This window comes from Ambystoma mexicanum, chromosome 5q, assembly GCF_040938575.1.
Source record: "Ambystoma mexicanum isolate Mex_15411 chromosome 5q, UKY_AmexF1_1, whole genome shotgun sequence".
Classification (NCBI taxonomy): Eukaryota; Metazoa; Chordata; class Amphibia; order Caudata; family Ambystomatidae; genus Ambystoma; species Ambystoma mexicanum.
In genome coordinates, this window is record NC_090933.1 from 810,473,275 (window position 1) to 810,487,544 (window position 14,270).

The 14,270-nt window shown below is 41.2% G+C and overlaps 1 protein-coding gene across 4 annotated transcripts in view; it reads left to right on the forward strand.

The window, feature by feature from the left end:
- Positions 1-3,539: 3,539 nt before the first annotated feature.
- The window catches only part of LOC138497684 (carbonic anhydrase 2-like), a 260,205-nt gene continuing 249,474 nt past the window's right edge, over positions 3,540-14,270 (forward strand). The window contains exon 1 of one of the 4 annotated variants that reach the window (XM_069621296.1): positions 3,540-4,170. In XM_069621296.1, the coding sequence (XP_069477397.1) occupies positions 3,936-4,170 (235 nt within the window). In that variant the 5' untranslated portion in view covers positions 3,540-3,935. The remainder of the gene's footprint in view (positions 4,171-14,270) is intronic. The other 3 variants (XM_069621297.1, XM_069621295.1, XM_069621294.1) reach the window with 3 other exon arrangements.

Here is a 14,270-nt window from a genome sequence, read left to right on the forward strand (position 1 = left end):
CATTTGAACCAGGCCCCAGCGCACCCATGGGTGACAAATATGCTGAAAGACACCCACTTCACCAACAGTGCAACTTCCATGCTACATTAGAATCAATGCAGCAATATCAGAATCTACAAACACAAGAATCCCTGTTTAAAGGCTTGCAAATGCCTATATCAATGAACATGGTCTAATTGCACAGTGTAAAGCCATGTTTCAGGAAAATTACAGCCAACTTAATTTCTCTCACTGAACACTAGTTGCAGATGCCTTCACCAATACTCCTCGCAAACCCACGAGCAGCCAAGGTCGCGCAGTCAGATAAGATTGCTTTCTGCAGACAAACATTTTTTAATTCTCCATGAATGCGACTAAGCCACGGCAACGCACCAAAGCCCAGTGTGTTTTTTTTTTCTGTTCTTTCTGGGAACAAAAGACATTTTCGCAACGACTCGCTCACCATTTGAAACATAATTGTAACAAGAATGGCTCAGCCCTAGCCAATGAACACAGAGCCCATGGGCGAAAAAACCTGTTTCAACTAAAAACTGATGGGAACAGATTCATACTGCAACAATTTCAGAGTTAGGTAATGGTGGGTGGCACAGCTAAACCAACCCACTGACGCAAAACTCTAATGTCCAATTATCAGGCTCTCTATAAGGGCTACATAGGTAACCTATTACTTAGCAGCCAATAGCAGGAGAAGATAGGTTTCTGGGAGCTGATCAAATTCTGTGAGGTCAGCCTGCAGTGTGATTACAAAGCTGGCTTGCAAGCCAGCCCCGGGGGAGACGGCGCCTGAACTCTCGATGTGCACGACGCTCTGCGTGTTTTTTTTCTTTTTTGCTGCCCAGAAATAAACGCAGTTTGGAACATGTGGCTGCCTGCTGGGGTCTCTGTTGCATTTCTGTGGGCCATATGGGAGGTGTTGGGGTCTCCCATAGCTGGTGAGGGTATAGCTGCTGGGCCCCACAGCCCTGGTGGGGGTCCAGCTTCTCCCCAACAATGATGTCCAAATTTATATGAATCTGATCAGTACCTTGTACAGTGATTGATTGTTTAAAACAGTTGGTAGATTTACAGTGCATAGACACTGGGAAGAAAATTAAGTGTGTATTATTCCATCAATATCTTTAAAAGAGCAGTTATTAAAGTGCATTTTCTTTCAATCATTTTAAATCAGGTGAAACACAGCCCATAGCCTCAAAAACATTCATATGTATAACATTGAATTTTAGGAAATCAACTTTATGCCCAGATAATACCTTTCGATAGAAGGGGCTAGTACATTTTTTGCCAGGTGTGTGACGGAAATACTTATCTTCAATGAAACCACCATCTAGTTTGTGTTCACTAAGAGTCTAGCCAAGCCAATGAGCCGCCATGTATTAAAGATAAAAGCAATGGTATGTTAAACAGACCTGAATCTGATTTAAATTGAGCACTATTAGCACTTAGAACTGGAGGAAGCATAGCTCAGGGGCAATGCTTTTGTCTTGGTACCAAGACAACGCAGTGCAACACAGGTCACAATCCTGACCCTGCGCTTAGAAATCACTCGTTGGTATGGCATTAAGCGTGTTATAAAAGAACTATTATATAATTATGAAAATTGTCAATAACATTTCAGCCATAATAATATATTGGTAATCAGGACAATTCAGTCTTTCAGAAAATATCAGTTTTGCAAAGATTTAAACTGGTTTCCACATGTGAAGAGTGTTTTGATATCTTTATTCATGCTCATTCTAGGGACACCTCACTCAAATCATTCAAAATAGCTCATCCATATAGATCCTACATTACCATATTTCAGATTATGAAGTGCCAGGTTATTTAACATTATCTTTATTTAAGCAAAATTATACTTGTGATGACTTCATTATCTCTAGGCATGTCCATGTGGGAGGTATGAACTGGGCATGTGATCTAGTTCCCTAGAACGGGGGGGGGGGTTTAAATTAACGTACATACACACGCCGCAAATACTTACCACAGGTTTAGCAAATTAAATGTTGGGGGGGGGGTTCTTAATGTGTCAGAGTCTAAGGAGCCAATCCAAATGTGAAACTAATAGAAATAACCCTGCATCACCACATTTGATAAGGAATGTGATTACGAGGCTGTATAGATTTTCCCCCTGTGAGAGTTAGGGACAGTTAGAGAGAGATTCAAGAAGGGGAATTAAGAATACAGATCGATGTAAACAGATGAGATGCTCCATAGGAATCCAGAAGCCATTTGGGAAGACCACATCCAGATTGCAACAAAAGCACATATAATCCATTTAAAGGGGTTTGTTTCCTTGGAAAAGCTGAGAGCCCTTTTAAAATTTCAGGAAGTGAGGAGAAACTTTTCAGAACGAGGGACCGAGGTTGACCAGTTTAAGCAGAGACCTGCTGTCCTCTGCCTAATAAAGAAACTCAAAAGTAAGTGAACTAAGGCACTTAAATATTATAAAAAACCTATATTCTCATAGAATCAAATGTAGTGCAAATCTGCCTCTGCCAATCAGAAAATTAATTTCTCAACTTCACTGACCATTGATTTGCAAGGGCCTATCTGGATCTGCAATTTCTGCAACATTTTGGTATCACAGATTTACAGTTACATTGGCATGCTCTGACACACTAGAAACGCGTAGGAAAAATTAAGTGCATTATGAGCATGTTTGAATTTGTCTTGGAATTCTTGAAGTGTGTTCTCCTAAAATTGTAGTCTTGTACATATTAACCTGTAAAGATTGACAAAACCTCCAATAGGTGCTATCAATCAGAGTTTTGCTAGGATCATTAGTATAATTAAAAATGCCCTGATGCTGTGAGTTTGTTTTTGGAGGCAAGGCATACTAATGTAAAAACAAATGTTCAAGCAGGCAAAACAGAGCAATGGTGCAAGAATTGTTTTAAACCTCTTTTCAATATAATGCATTGGTGGTCTAGATCCATTGAAAGCTTTCTTTAAATTTAAATGCTCAAGAAAACTAAGAAATAAAAGGTGCTCATGCTCTGTGGAATTTCTACTGCAGTCAATTTACACCAAAGAAATGATCAATCAATATGATCTACTGTAAAGCTGGCCTTAAGTTAGTACATTAATTTCCATGTTCCCTGATAGAGTCCCAGACTAAACATAAAAGAAGGACATGATAATATGTAATGTTTGGCCCTGATCCGGTAGGAAGGAACTTTGGCCCCAAAACGTTTTCAAGGAGTTCCTCTGACGTATTCCCAAAGAAAGTATTACATTACAAATGTAAATGCTAGGATCCATTCACAAAAGGGCATATGACCTAAGCACAACATAATTTAGACCTTGAGCATGTTTGGATCTATTTTAAAAAGTGAAGCATAGTTGCACAACTGGTGCATGCCTCACCTAACCTTCCCAATGCCATTCACACATTTATCTGCACACCTCACTTAAACCAGAATGATTTAGGTTTTAGGTGTGCAGTATGTGTGGGAAAGTGCACCAATTGTTCTCAAGTAGGAAGCATGTGTGTAGCAAGTGACAACAACATGGGAATACATATTTGCAGCCAGGAAAAGATGGAATTCAAACATGACAACTTTGAATATCCGTTTTTACATATTTTGTGATTTACTACACAGAATTCCACAATTAATTTGTGAATATGCCCAATAGAACATGTAAGCTCAAATATGTGTAACTGGTATAGGGTTCGGACATAGGGTACCTTTTCACATTCAGGACACAAAGCACCAAGATGCCATTCAAATTACAAAATCCGGGAACCTGGGTTATCAAGCTATAACATGATTCTTTGTGAATGCCTTGTCTACTAGTTTGAACCACACTTAAGAGTCACGTGCACTGTATTCATTTTCACATGTAATTGGTGATCTTTGTGAAACAAGCACTTCCTTTCCAGACACTGCCCAATCTTCAATCTGATACTGTTTTGGTGATTCTAATACTTAATTGGAATGCTCTTTATTCATTCAAACTCATTTCTGTTTAAAGGGCCCAGCCAGTGGTATTCCTTATTTCCCATTGCTAAAGGAGATCACCAATCCCCTATTGACATCAACACAAAAGAAGCCAACTATGATGCTACCCTAACACCCTTAAACATGAGCTATGATGCATCGAGTGCCTACATGCTCCATAACAATGGGCGAACCTTCAATCTAGAATTTGATGACTACCGGGACAAATCAGGTGAGTTAAAGTTTCACTGATGTTATTTCAGAAAGTTGCTCTCAAAACATTAAAAGAGCAATGGGTGCCAGTAGGGACACCATTAGCCTTTCCTTTTCAAGTGGATCAATGGACTAAACGTCCAATAAAGCTCAACCTGTGACTGGTAATGAGTGCAGGCCCTAACTAGCAAAATGGATACAATGCTTTGCTCAATTGATTTCCCAACTTACTGGGGTATGGCGTTGTGCAGCATTCACTATTGACATCTGCCATATGTTAACATATTTATACCATCAAACCAGAAGAGGCTAGTAAACATCAGGGCCATACATACAAGCCTCAGCACTTGTGCTTATCATTGACATTCCCTGGAGGAATGTTAATATCGTGCTGTAAAGCATCTTTTAAATGACATTTTACTTTGTTCACATTTGGGATGTGTCGTGAACAATCTCTGTTAATTGTCATTAGCCTCCTGAGTGGCTACTCAAACATTTACCTGTCACTAATGCTGGTCTAATCTTCACACATCATGCTGTTGTACAAACATAAATGCACAGTAGTGACAGGAACCCTTTTCCTTATGCCTGGCAGCCATCTTCGTTTGGGCTGCTTTCCCTTTCATGGAATATGCTGTTAGAAAGACACTCCATGAAATTATTTTTAATTACTGCCATGAGCTTTTGCTAAAGGTGATAAGGGTTGCCCGTAGGGCCTGCCAACCTCAGCAATCACCCTTGCTTCATTCAGATCATTACCTTGCGTGACAGGCCATTATTGTCTGTTACGGCCAGCTGCAAGAGACATTATTACTACCTTGTTATAAGTAAACCATTACACATGGACCCTGTTATATTGAGAGTACCATTACAGTGGGATCACTGACCTCTGTTTTGAGTGAACTACCACCACGTGCCAAAATATATATTTCCCTTCATTTCTCCTACCCTGACCCTTTGTGCTTCAACCATTTATTGAATAATCATAATATTTATTTAAATAGTACACAAATGTATCTATGAAACTCATACTTTGCAGCCCCATATACATAATGTAAAAAAAAGTACTGAAATGCTAACAAATCATTGATCCATACCACCCTAATTATTTTTACAATGAGTAAATGTACTTGATATTTATTTTGTATATTGTACATTTGGCGGCTTTTGTATTAGTAATTGGAAGTTGAAAGTGGGCTTTATATTAAAGTGAACACTCAATATGGCTGTCAGCTTTGTGGGTCCTGCTTTAGCTGGGCATGTGATCTCTTAATTGGTGCAAGTTGTAACAGAAAATGTGCTTCCTCTTGATTCTCCCTAGAAAAATGTAGGGCCCGGTTATTTGTCGGCCTAGTTATTTATAATTTGTTGGCCACACTTATTTTATATTACAGTTTATTAAATAATAGGTCAAATAAAGGGTTAAACAGAATATACGCTCCACCAACAACATACCAATGTAAAAAGGGGTTGGAGAAATATCGAACTTGTTCAATAAAATGTTATGCTTTTTTGAGTTTTTCCAAAATAGTTTTAACTGTTAGTTTGGAAGTTCGAAACAACATAAGGTTGAAAGCATTTGATAGGATTTGTGACAAAGGTGACTTGGCATAACTACATTTAAAAAATGTGTGAAAAAAGATTTAAATATTTTAAAATATGTTTTAGATCTTGCAAAAGGTTGGAATTGATCTATACAAGGCAAGTGTACTTTTAAAGTATTTTATAACTAGGTATTTTTAAAGCACTAAAAGCTATTTTTTATATTATTCAGAAAAGTTATGTCTAGTTTAAAATGATTATTTTTGCAAATTTATCATTCGTATTTCAGGTGCTTTTACATTTTGCATGTTTACTTTAAGCAAGCATCAATAGTTTAGAATCTAAATAAACTTTGTAATTAGAAATGAAAGTTGGCAAGTATTGGCAAGTTAAACTGTGATGTTTTATCATAGGAGAAACTCCCATTAGTCATCTGTGCAAAGTATTACCCTGATATAAGGACAACATAATGAAAAACCACGCACAGTGGATGTGGCACAATGTGGGCAAAATGTTTCTGGCCGCAGGAAGTGTGAAGGCATCATGAATGAGACACAGACAACGAGATAGAAGATTGACATACAAACCTTTTATTAACTAAAAAGAGGGTTAGGAAAATGCCTGATTTGCCGTAGGCTAAGGTGGGATTTCCCTACCAGAATGATAGTAATGATAGTTTGAGTCGGAAAGTCCAAAGCAATTGTCTGGCTGCGTCCAAAACCTGTACTTGCCATCACATCTAACTGAATACAATGTGTAGGGATGTTAGCATCAAATGAGAAGTGTTCCACATAATAGTTCAGAGCCTCTTCCAGCTCTTAAGTGGAAAAGGTTTTTTTTTTTCCTGTCCCATGATTCAAATAGTTCACTTTACAACAACGGGGTTCCCTTCCCTGGCTTTCAAGTCTTCCAATGTTTCAAAACAACACAATTCCTCAGTATAGTTAATACTCCAACATAACACAGTTCCTTGGGATATTTAAGTTTCCAACATAACACAGTTCTTTGGGATATTTCCTAGCTCTTTGAGTTTGGTTACTTGTCACCAATTTATAAAGTTCAGCTCATAAATCTCAGTTCACATAGGTTTCCTCTATTCAATCAATCTCAGTACACATAGGTTTCCGCTATTCAATCAATCTCAGTTCACAAAGGATTCCTATATTCAATCACAGTGTGGCTTTTCCTCAGGTGGGCATATTCGGTTTAGGTGCAGTTGTTGGACCACATGGTCCACCCATTACAAGTCACTCACTGCCACACCTTACTTGGTTCCGTTTCATAGGTTTCGTGCCACAGGTTCAGCTTTACAATGAGGCTTGACTCAGTATCCTTTTAACTGCCTTTGAATTTTTATTATCACAGATTTGGTTAACATTCACTCTTCCAGAAGCTTCTTGCCATGCTACGAATTGGGGGGTAGATCACTAGAATAAACAGGTCACTGCGCTGATCATGGTAGTCTGGAGTGGGTCCTGCTGCTGGTGAGGGGTTCTTAGGAGATGGTGCTCTTCCGTTCCGGTGAGTTAATCTGTAAGAACCACATTCACGTTTCGTGACCATTCATCTTGTTGCAGAGGCTTTGCTGACCTGTGCGATAGCTATTCAGCAGATTCATCATTCTGGAGCTCATCATCCCACAAGCTCTACCTTCTTGCTCTCTAACACATGCCTTGAGAAAGACGCCTGTTGGGTCGAAACATGTGTCAGCTTTTGTGTGCTAATAAACCACTGCAATCTACTGAAGGAAATCACCTTAAATCCTGAGGATTTAGAATTTAGGATCCTTCATGTAAAAAAAAGTCTATTCAAACTAGATTGGACTAAAACGTTAAATACTATGAATGCCAAGTCCTATTATTACGAGGCTTATCGGTTTGCAACTGCAAGAACTCCCCGCAAAATGTATTTAATGCAATTCCCTTGTTGCAAGCTTAGAGACCTATATATGAGGTTTAAGTTAAATCAGCTACACACTTTGGAAAATACTTCAAGATGGGATAAAGGAGCAGGAATCATCACAGAGTCCTCCTGTCGGTTTTGCAATGATCAGTCACAAACCGAGTCATTGAAACACTGCAATCACTTTGAACCCGCACGGTGTGATCTTATAGGAGTGGTAAAAATCGGTAATACTCTAAGCGCCAGAGAATGGTGCTGGACGAATATGATGTGGGGAATATCGACGAAAACCATAATGTCTTTAACTAAATTTCTCTTATTGTTGGTGAATAAATTGGAAAAAGAGATGCTGTGAATGTAGAATAACTACAGTTACCCAAGAATTCTTGTGGTAACTCATTCAAAAAAGGTCTTACTGTAAATATTTGTACGATTATTCTGTATTTTCCTTATTTATATATACATTGGCAAATGAAGGGAATTTTGAAGAAAGGAGGGCTGATCTGTATTACAAGTGCCGAGTTGAAACTTTGATGCTTCTGAAATGTGTACAACACTTACTTGTAAATCTGTTTTGTATGTGCCAAGGTGAAATTTTTGATGCTACTGAAATGTGCATAACACTTACTTGTAAATTTGTATTATTTTTATACTTTTAAGTGAGCAAAATGATAAATGAATGTATATATGTTGTAAAAGTTCGTTAACCAAACTAATAAACAACTTTAAATAAAAAATAAAATAAAAAAACACTGCTAACTCTTAACTCAAGTTACATGACCTCTCATTTTTTGCTTGATATACTCGAGCTGATTCTAACAACTAAATTATTAGATCTTCAGTGCCCAGTTTCACAATGAGGCTTGTCTCAGTATCCTTTCAACTTCCTTTGAAGCTTTATTAGAACACATTTTGTTAACATTCACTTTTCCAGTAGCTTTCACTTGCAAAACCAACATTGGCTTTCGAGCACACTTTCCTGCTAGGAAACACAGTCAGGGGAGTTGCTAGGTCTGGAAAAGACCCGGGGCTACGCTGATGTCGGAACTTTTGGGACTGGGGGCTAGCTAGTCTTTTGGCTGTAGCTCCTGAGATTCTATCCGGGGCTACAACCAAATGATTAGGGGCTATAGCCCCCTTAGCCCACCCCTAGCAATGCCCCTGAACACAGTTATGGTTATAGTTCATTTTGTACAATCCATTATAAACTTCCTAGTACACTCTCCTGCTAAGAAATGCCATAAAATGCTTTTGCAAATAAGTCCCTTGTTCTCTTTTTCTGGTTTCTTGCTCAAAGTACCTGTTGTCCTTTTCCAAGGTTTCTCTCGCATGTAGACTGATTCTCTTTTCCACTTATTATTGGCTCTTGGCAATGAGAGCTTATTCAATTCTTAGCAATGCTTACTTATTTAATTGTTGGCAATTATAGCTGATTTGACTCATAGCAATGCTGGCTTATTTGACTCTTGGCAATGCTTTCTTTCCATTCACTTTTTCCTTATATTCAATTCAGATATTCGAAAGCAAACTTCTCTTGATTTCCATTCACTTTTTTCTTATATTCAATTCAGATATTTAAAACCAAATGTCTCTTGATTTCCATTGACTTTTTCCTTATATTCAATTCAAATATTCAAAACCAAATGCCTCTGGCCTTAAAACAGCCCATCCACTGTGTCCGGGGCCCCCTCTTCAGCCAGGTGGACTCACCGGCTTTCTCACAGCCAGATTTACCTTTTTTTAGAGGCTCTCTGGAGACTCGTCTGCATTCACAGTCTGCTTGCTCGGGTTCCTTCTGGCATTCAGCGTTCTCCACGCTTTCTCGCTTCCCCGCTGCTTACTGTGGAGATCCGGTCAGCAGTCCTGCATAGGTGAGAATTCGGGAGCCTCTCCAACACTCCCAGTCCCTTCGTTCTGTGCCGCATGGCTTTCTTCACTCTGCATCAGCCTGCTAATGAGCCCTGCTCGCTCGCTGTACCAGATTGCGCTCCATTAATCTCCCAGCATCTCGGGAAGGTGCTTTCTTACTGCCACAGCTTCTGCCCTGGAACTCTCCTTCACGCTTGCTGTGCTTCTTATACCTCTCAGTGGAGCCTGTTTTAAAATCCACCGGTCTGTGATAATGAGCCCAACAACTAGATCACTCATGTTTCTTCTTCCAGTCTTTCTTCTGATTCAATGGTGGCCTCCTCGTCTCAGTGCTTAAGTGGTGTGTGTTGGGAGAAGGTTTTCTAGAAGAATTGGGAAGGGATTGCTAATACCCTACAAAGACCTGAGGAATATTAGGCTCTATGGAAAAGGGAAATTGGAGGATACGATTTCTCACCCATGGGTACCTCATCCCCACTCCCCAAGTCTGCTCCTTCGAGGTGATTCTCCTTCGTATATCCACCCCTAGGGTCAGGATCCGAAAGCAACAGCCTTTCCCTGGTCACCTGGGAGGAGTATATGTTGGTTAAATAAGCGAGGATGCCCTTAGGTTCCTCACAGAAGACACTCACTCGAAGACAGTACTGCAACAAGTGTGCACCTATTTACATGCTTTCTATAAGGGAAAACAGTTACAAAATCAACAAGCCATTCTGGAACTGTGGGAAATATATGGGGAAGAGATAGAGGAGCCACCCATGAACACTGGATGCTTAATCAGCATGACAAAAGGGGTATAGCACCCACAGCTCCTCCTCCTCTGCCCCAGAGCAGTGATCCATTTTCAGAAGCACAGGGATTATACCCATTAGGGGCAGTGAAAGCAGCAGAGGAGTACAGTAATCCAACATATGCCCCTACCCCGTTTAAAGTAGTGAAGATTTTATACATGGAGAAAAAAAGAAGTAAACAAAGACCAGTGTGCACTCATGTAGAATATGACAAGCACCAAAATCTACAGGCAAAAGTGGCACAAGTCAAGGAGGAAGTCCAGAGAAAGAGAGGGATGCAGGGCAACAGGGATGAGACAGGGATTGCACTGAATAAATGGGTAGGAGGAAAGATAATGCTCAAATTAGATGGGAAGGGCATGAAGCATTTTAAAGTTAGAGAACATCAGATCAAGAAGAGAAAAGGGAACAGGAGGAAAGAGAAAAAGAGGAAAGCAAAGGAGAAAGAAAGAAACAAAGTAAGAAGAGGAACAGAAGCGAGAGGCAGACAGAGAAAGGGAGAAGAGACGAGAAGAAGAAATAGAAAGGGAGAGATGAAGAGATACAGAAAGGAGAAAAGAAAAGCAAAAGGAGGAATAGGGACATAGAGAGACGAGATATGGAAAGAAGCAGGGAAAGGCGACAAATAGAAGTTGACAATATTATTAGGGGGCGTACGCGAGGAACCTGTAGGGGGTAATTACCAATTGGGTGATATTCTGGTGGTAAATCAGCTAGAATACCACCCAATGCAATTACAATTACCTCTACAAGATCCACTGGTATTACCACCAGATTACAGGTGGCGGTGGCAGTGTAAATCCCCATTTTATTTGAGTGCATATGACTCAATGGGCCATTTTTGGCAGAATTGCTGAAGTGGTAATACGACCATGGTAATTCCACTGAACATGCTAGGAAAGTTGGCAGATTTACCTTCAGCTCAGAGCTGCAGGTGAATCCTCCAAATTGTCAGTGCTGTAATGCAGCCGCAATGGTATTACCGCTGATATTTTACTGCACCACCAAACTAGTAATGAGGTCTATGGTACCACTTGCTCAAACTTCTCCTCCGCACTGGCATCTCATGCACCTGTATTGTATTGGGGTTTCACTGGGTACTGTGTCTTGTCTGCATACAAATATTCTTATTTTTGGGTGTTGTGTTAATACTTTGTCTTGACTACATTCAATTATTCTTCTTATGCTTTTTCCATCATTAACAATCTCATATTTATCAAATGTGGGCTGGCGCACTTGTCGGACTCCCCTGAAGTCCCCAGCTGCTTTGGGTAGACTCACCAGTCTCTGCCAGCACCTCCAACTCTGCCTGCGCCTTTATGGAACTGCTGCTTCCTGCGCTTTCCACCCTGGAGTCAGCTGTGGGCTCTCCAGCATTTCCTACAGATTTGTAGTCACACACTGGCTGCTTCTTTCGACCTAGACTGATGAACATTGCTTCTACTACCGGCCCTACACCCAGGAGCTTCAACGCAGCTCCTTGTGTCTCCACAGCTTTTCCTGCTCGTCTGCGTTATCCCTCCATCTGTCCCCATAACCTTCTCTGCCTGGAATTTACGGTCCTTTCCTGCATTGCTCGCTTTGGTAGTGTGGTTACTATCTTTAAATGACCTGCGCAAGGCAGGCCTTGGAAAACAACAAACCTGCATGTTGTATTCCGAGCACCTGCCACTCTGCACAAACTCTTTCACCCTCCTCCTCATCTCAGTACCTGAGTTGGAGTCCATGAACGTCATTGGTCTTTTAACTCACAAATGTTTTTTCTCAGGACTTTTACAGTAAGACATATAAGAAGCAGAATGGGAAATGTCTGAGTTATGGGTGTTTGGGTTGAAGGTGGAGGCCGGACTGGAATGTGTGAGAAACCTGAAGGTGTCTCACCTGCTAGTCCCTGGGGATCTGTCATCCAGTTGGCCATGACACAGCCATCACTTTTGGATCCAGTTCCTGAGGGTGGACCAGTGTGGGAGGATCACCTGGGTGAGGGGTCTTTGGGTAGTGGAAGTGGGACACCGCATGGCAAGATGCATAATCTTCCCTGTAACACCTTTTCCCCATCCTGCCAGGTAGGATACCTAGGAACTAAACCCCTGCCCCTTTTTCCACACAAACACCTTCTCATGGACAGCTCACTGTGAGAGAAATCGGATTAACACCTGAGCCGGATACCTGACATGTCCCAATAGAATGGTCAGGCAGGGTCAGGCAATTACTGATCATTACACACATCTGAGTTCCATCACACTTCCCCACACAGATAAAAGGCGGAGCATGAAAGCACACTTTGAGTAAGGCAAAGCATTTGAGGAAGCAGCATTTCCAAGATGGCAGTTTAAATCAAGGAGAAAGAGGGCAAGACCAGAGAGGGTTGCAAGGAGGGAAGTGTCCTTGACCTTTTCAGAGAAAGACTGTTACTTTCATGCGCCTTCGAGAATAAGAAATATAAGACCCAGACTTAAAGTTGAAAAAACCTGCATTGTATATCAGAGGTACCGGGTGCTCTCCTGCGTCTATAGCCAAGGCTGGGAGGAGCGTTTGCTGCTGTGGTACTGTTCTTGGCTCCTACAACAAAGCAGTGCCAGTAAAGTCAGAACAGCCAGTGAGTTGGGGAGACTGATACCAGACTGGTCTGTGTTAAAGCCAAGGTTGCAAGCGTCAACACTGTATAGAGAACACTGAAGAGAACAGTGTGTGAAGCGTATGTGACAGGCGATGCGAATATAATCAAACAGCAGATGAGCGATTGAACTTTTGAAGCCAAGACAGATGCCGTAAACAGACTAGTCTGGTGGCACGTGGGTGCTCATTCAAAGGTCTCTGTTAGGTATCCAACTGAGAGGTGGCAAATGTGAAAAGGAATTGTGAAATAGAACTGTGAAATAGAAGTGTTCATGAAACGAGTCAAGCCAAATCCCTTGCACATTCAAAAGTCTTCAATAGTTGATGCTAAATGAAATTGGTCTGAACCCAGCTGAGGGAGACTAAGGGCCTCATTACGAGTTTGTAGGTAGCCATGGAGCTATTAGCCCCATGGCTGCCTCCAAACCAGACTCCATTACCGGGTTCCTGCAATGGGGACTTACCAGGTCATTCCGACATAGGAGGACCCGGTAAGTCCTCCTTGCAGGAACCATTCCCCATTTGAGCCCCCATAGGGCTCAATGGGAATGGGGAGGGAGGTAACAACGGGCACATTACAAGTGTCCCATTGTTACCTCCTTCTTCCCCTCTCGGGTACCCGGAAAAGACGTCTGGTTTTACCAGACGTCTGATCCGGGTCCTGCAAAGGGAATCTCGTAATAGGCGCTCCCGTAATGGAGGGGGCCGGTCCCGTACTGAAGGGGGCCCTAAGTGTGTAAGAGGAAGGATCTGACACTGGCTGAGGGAGATCCGGGGTGAACTGTGAGTCACCCGTGAAAAAATATTCTATAAACATTGTGAAAGGGGATCTGAACCCGGAAGAGGGGGATCCAAAGTGAAGATCATGGTATTAAAGGGATCTGAACCTGACTGAGGAGGATCCAGGGTGAATAGTGAATCAACTGAATTGAGTACATGTAAGAGCAAAATAACTTTTTGTTTGTTTTGTTGCATCAGGCCCTCGGACTCAAGAGACTTCGATAGGTAAAGAGACTTGGGCACATGAGGCCCTGATGCAGTGATTGAACTGTTCCTTGTGCCAAAGAAGCCAGAGATTATGCTACACTTGAGTGAACCACCTTGTCCTGTGCAGCAAATGTGGGGAAGGGAGGCCAACAACCTTCACATTCTGACATATCATTTTTGTGAACACTTCTTTCTTTTTAATGAACACTACCCCCACACTATTTGTATTTGCAGTTAAGGATTGGCAATAGTTTTTTTAAAAAAATATAGGCCCTTTTATTTTGACACGACACCACCAGGACTGCATTATTATTATTTAATGGTTGCAGCTTGCTCACATTTGTGGATTGAGGATTAGATGGGAGCTTATCATACCCTTGTTGAAGTTCAATAAAAACCCTTGAACTGT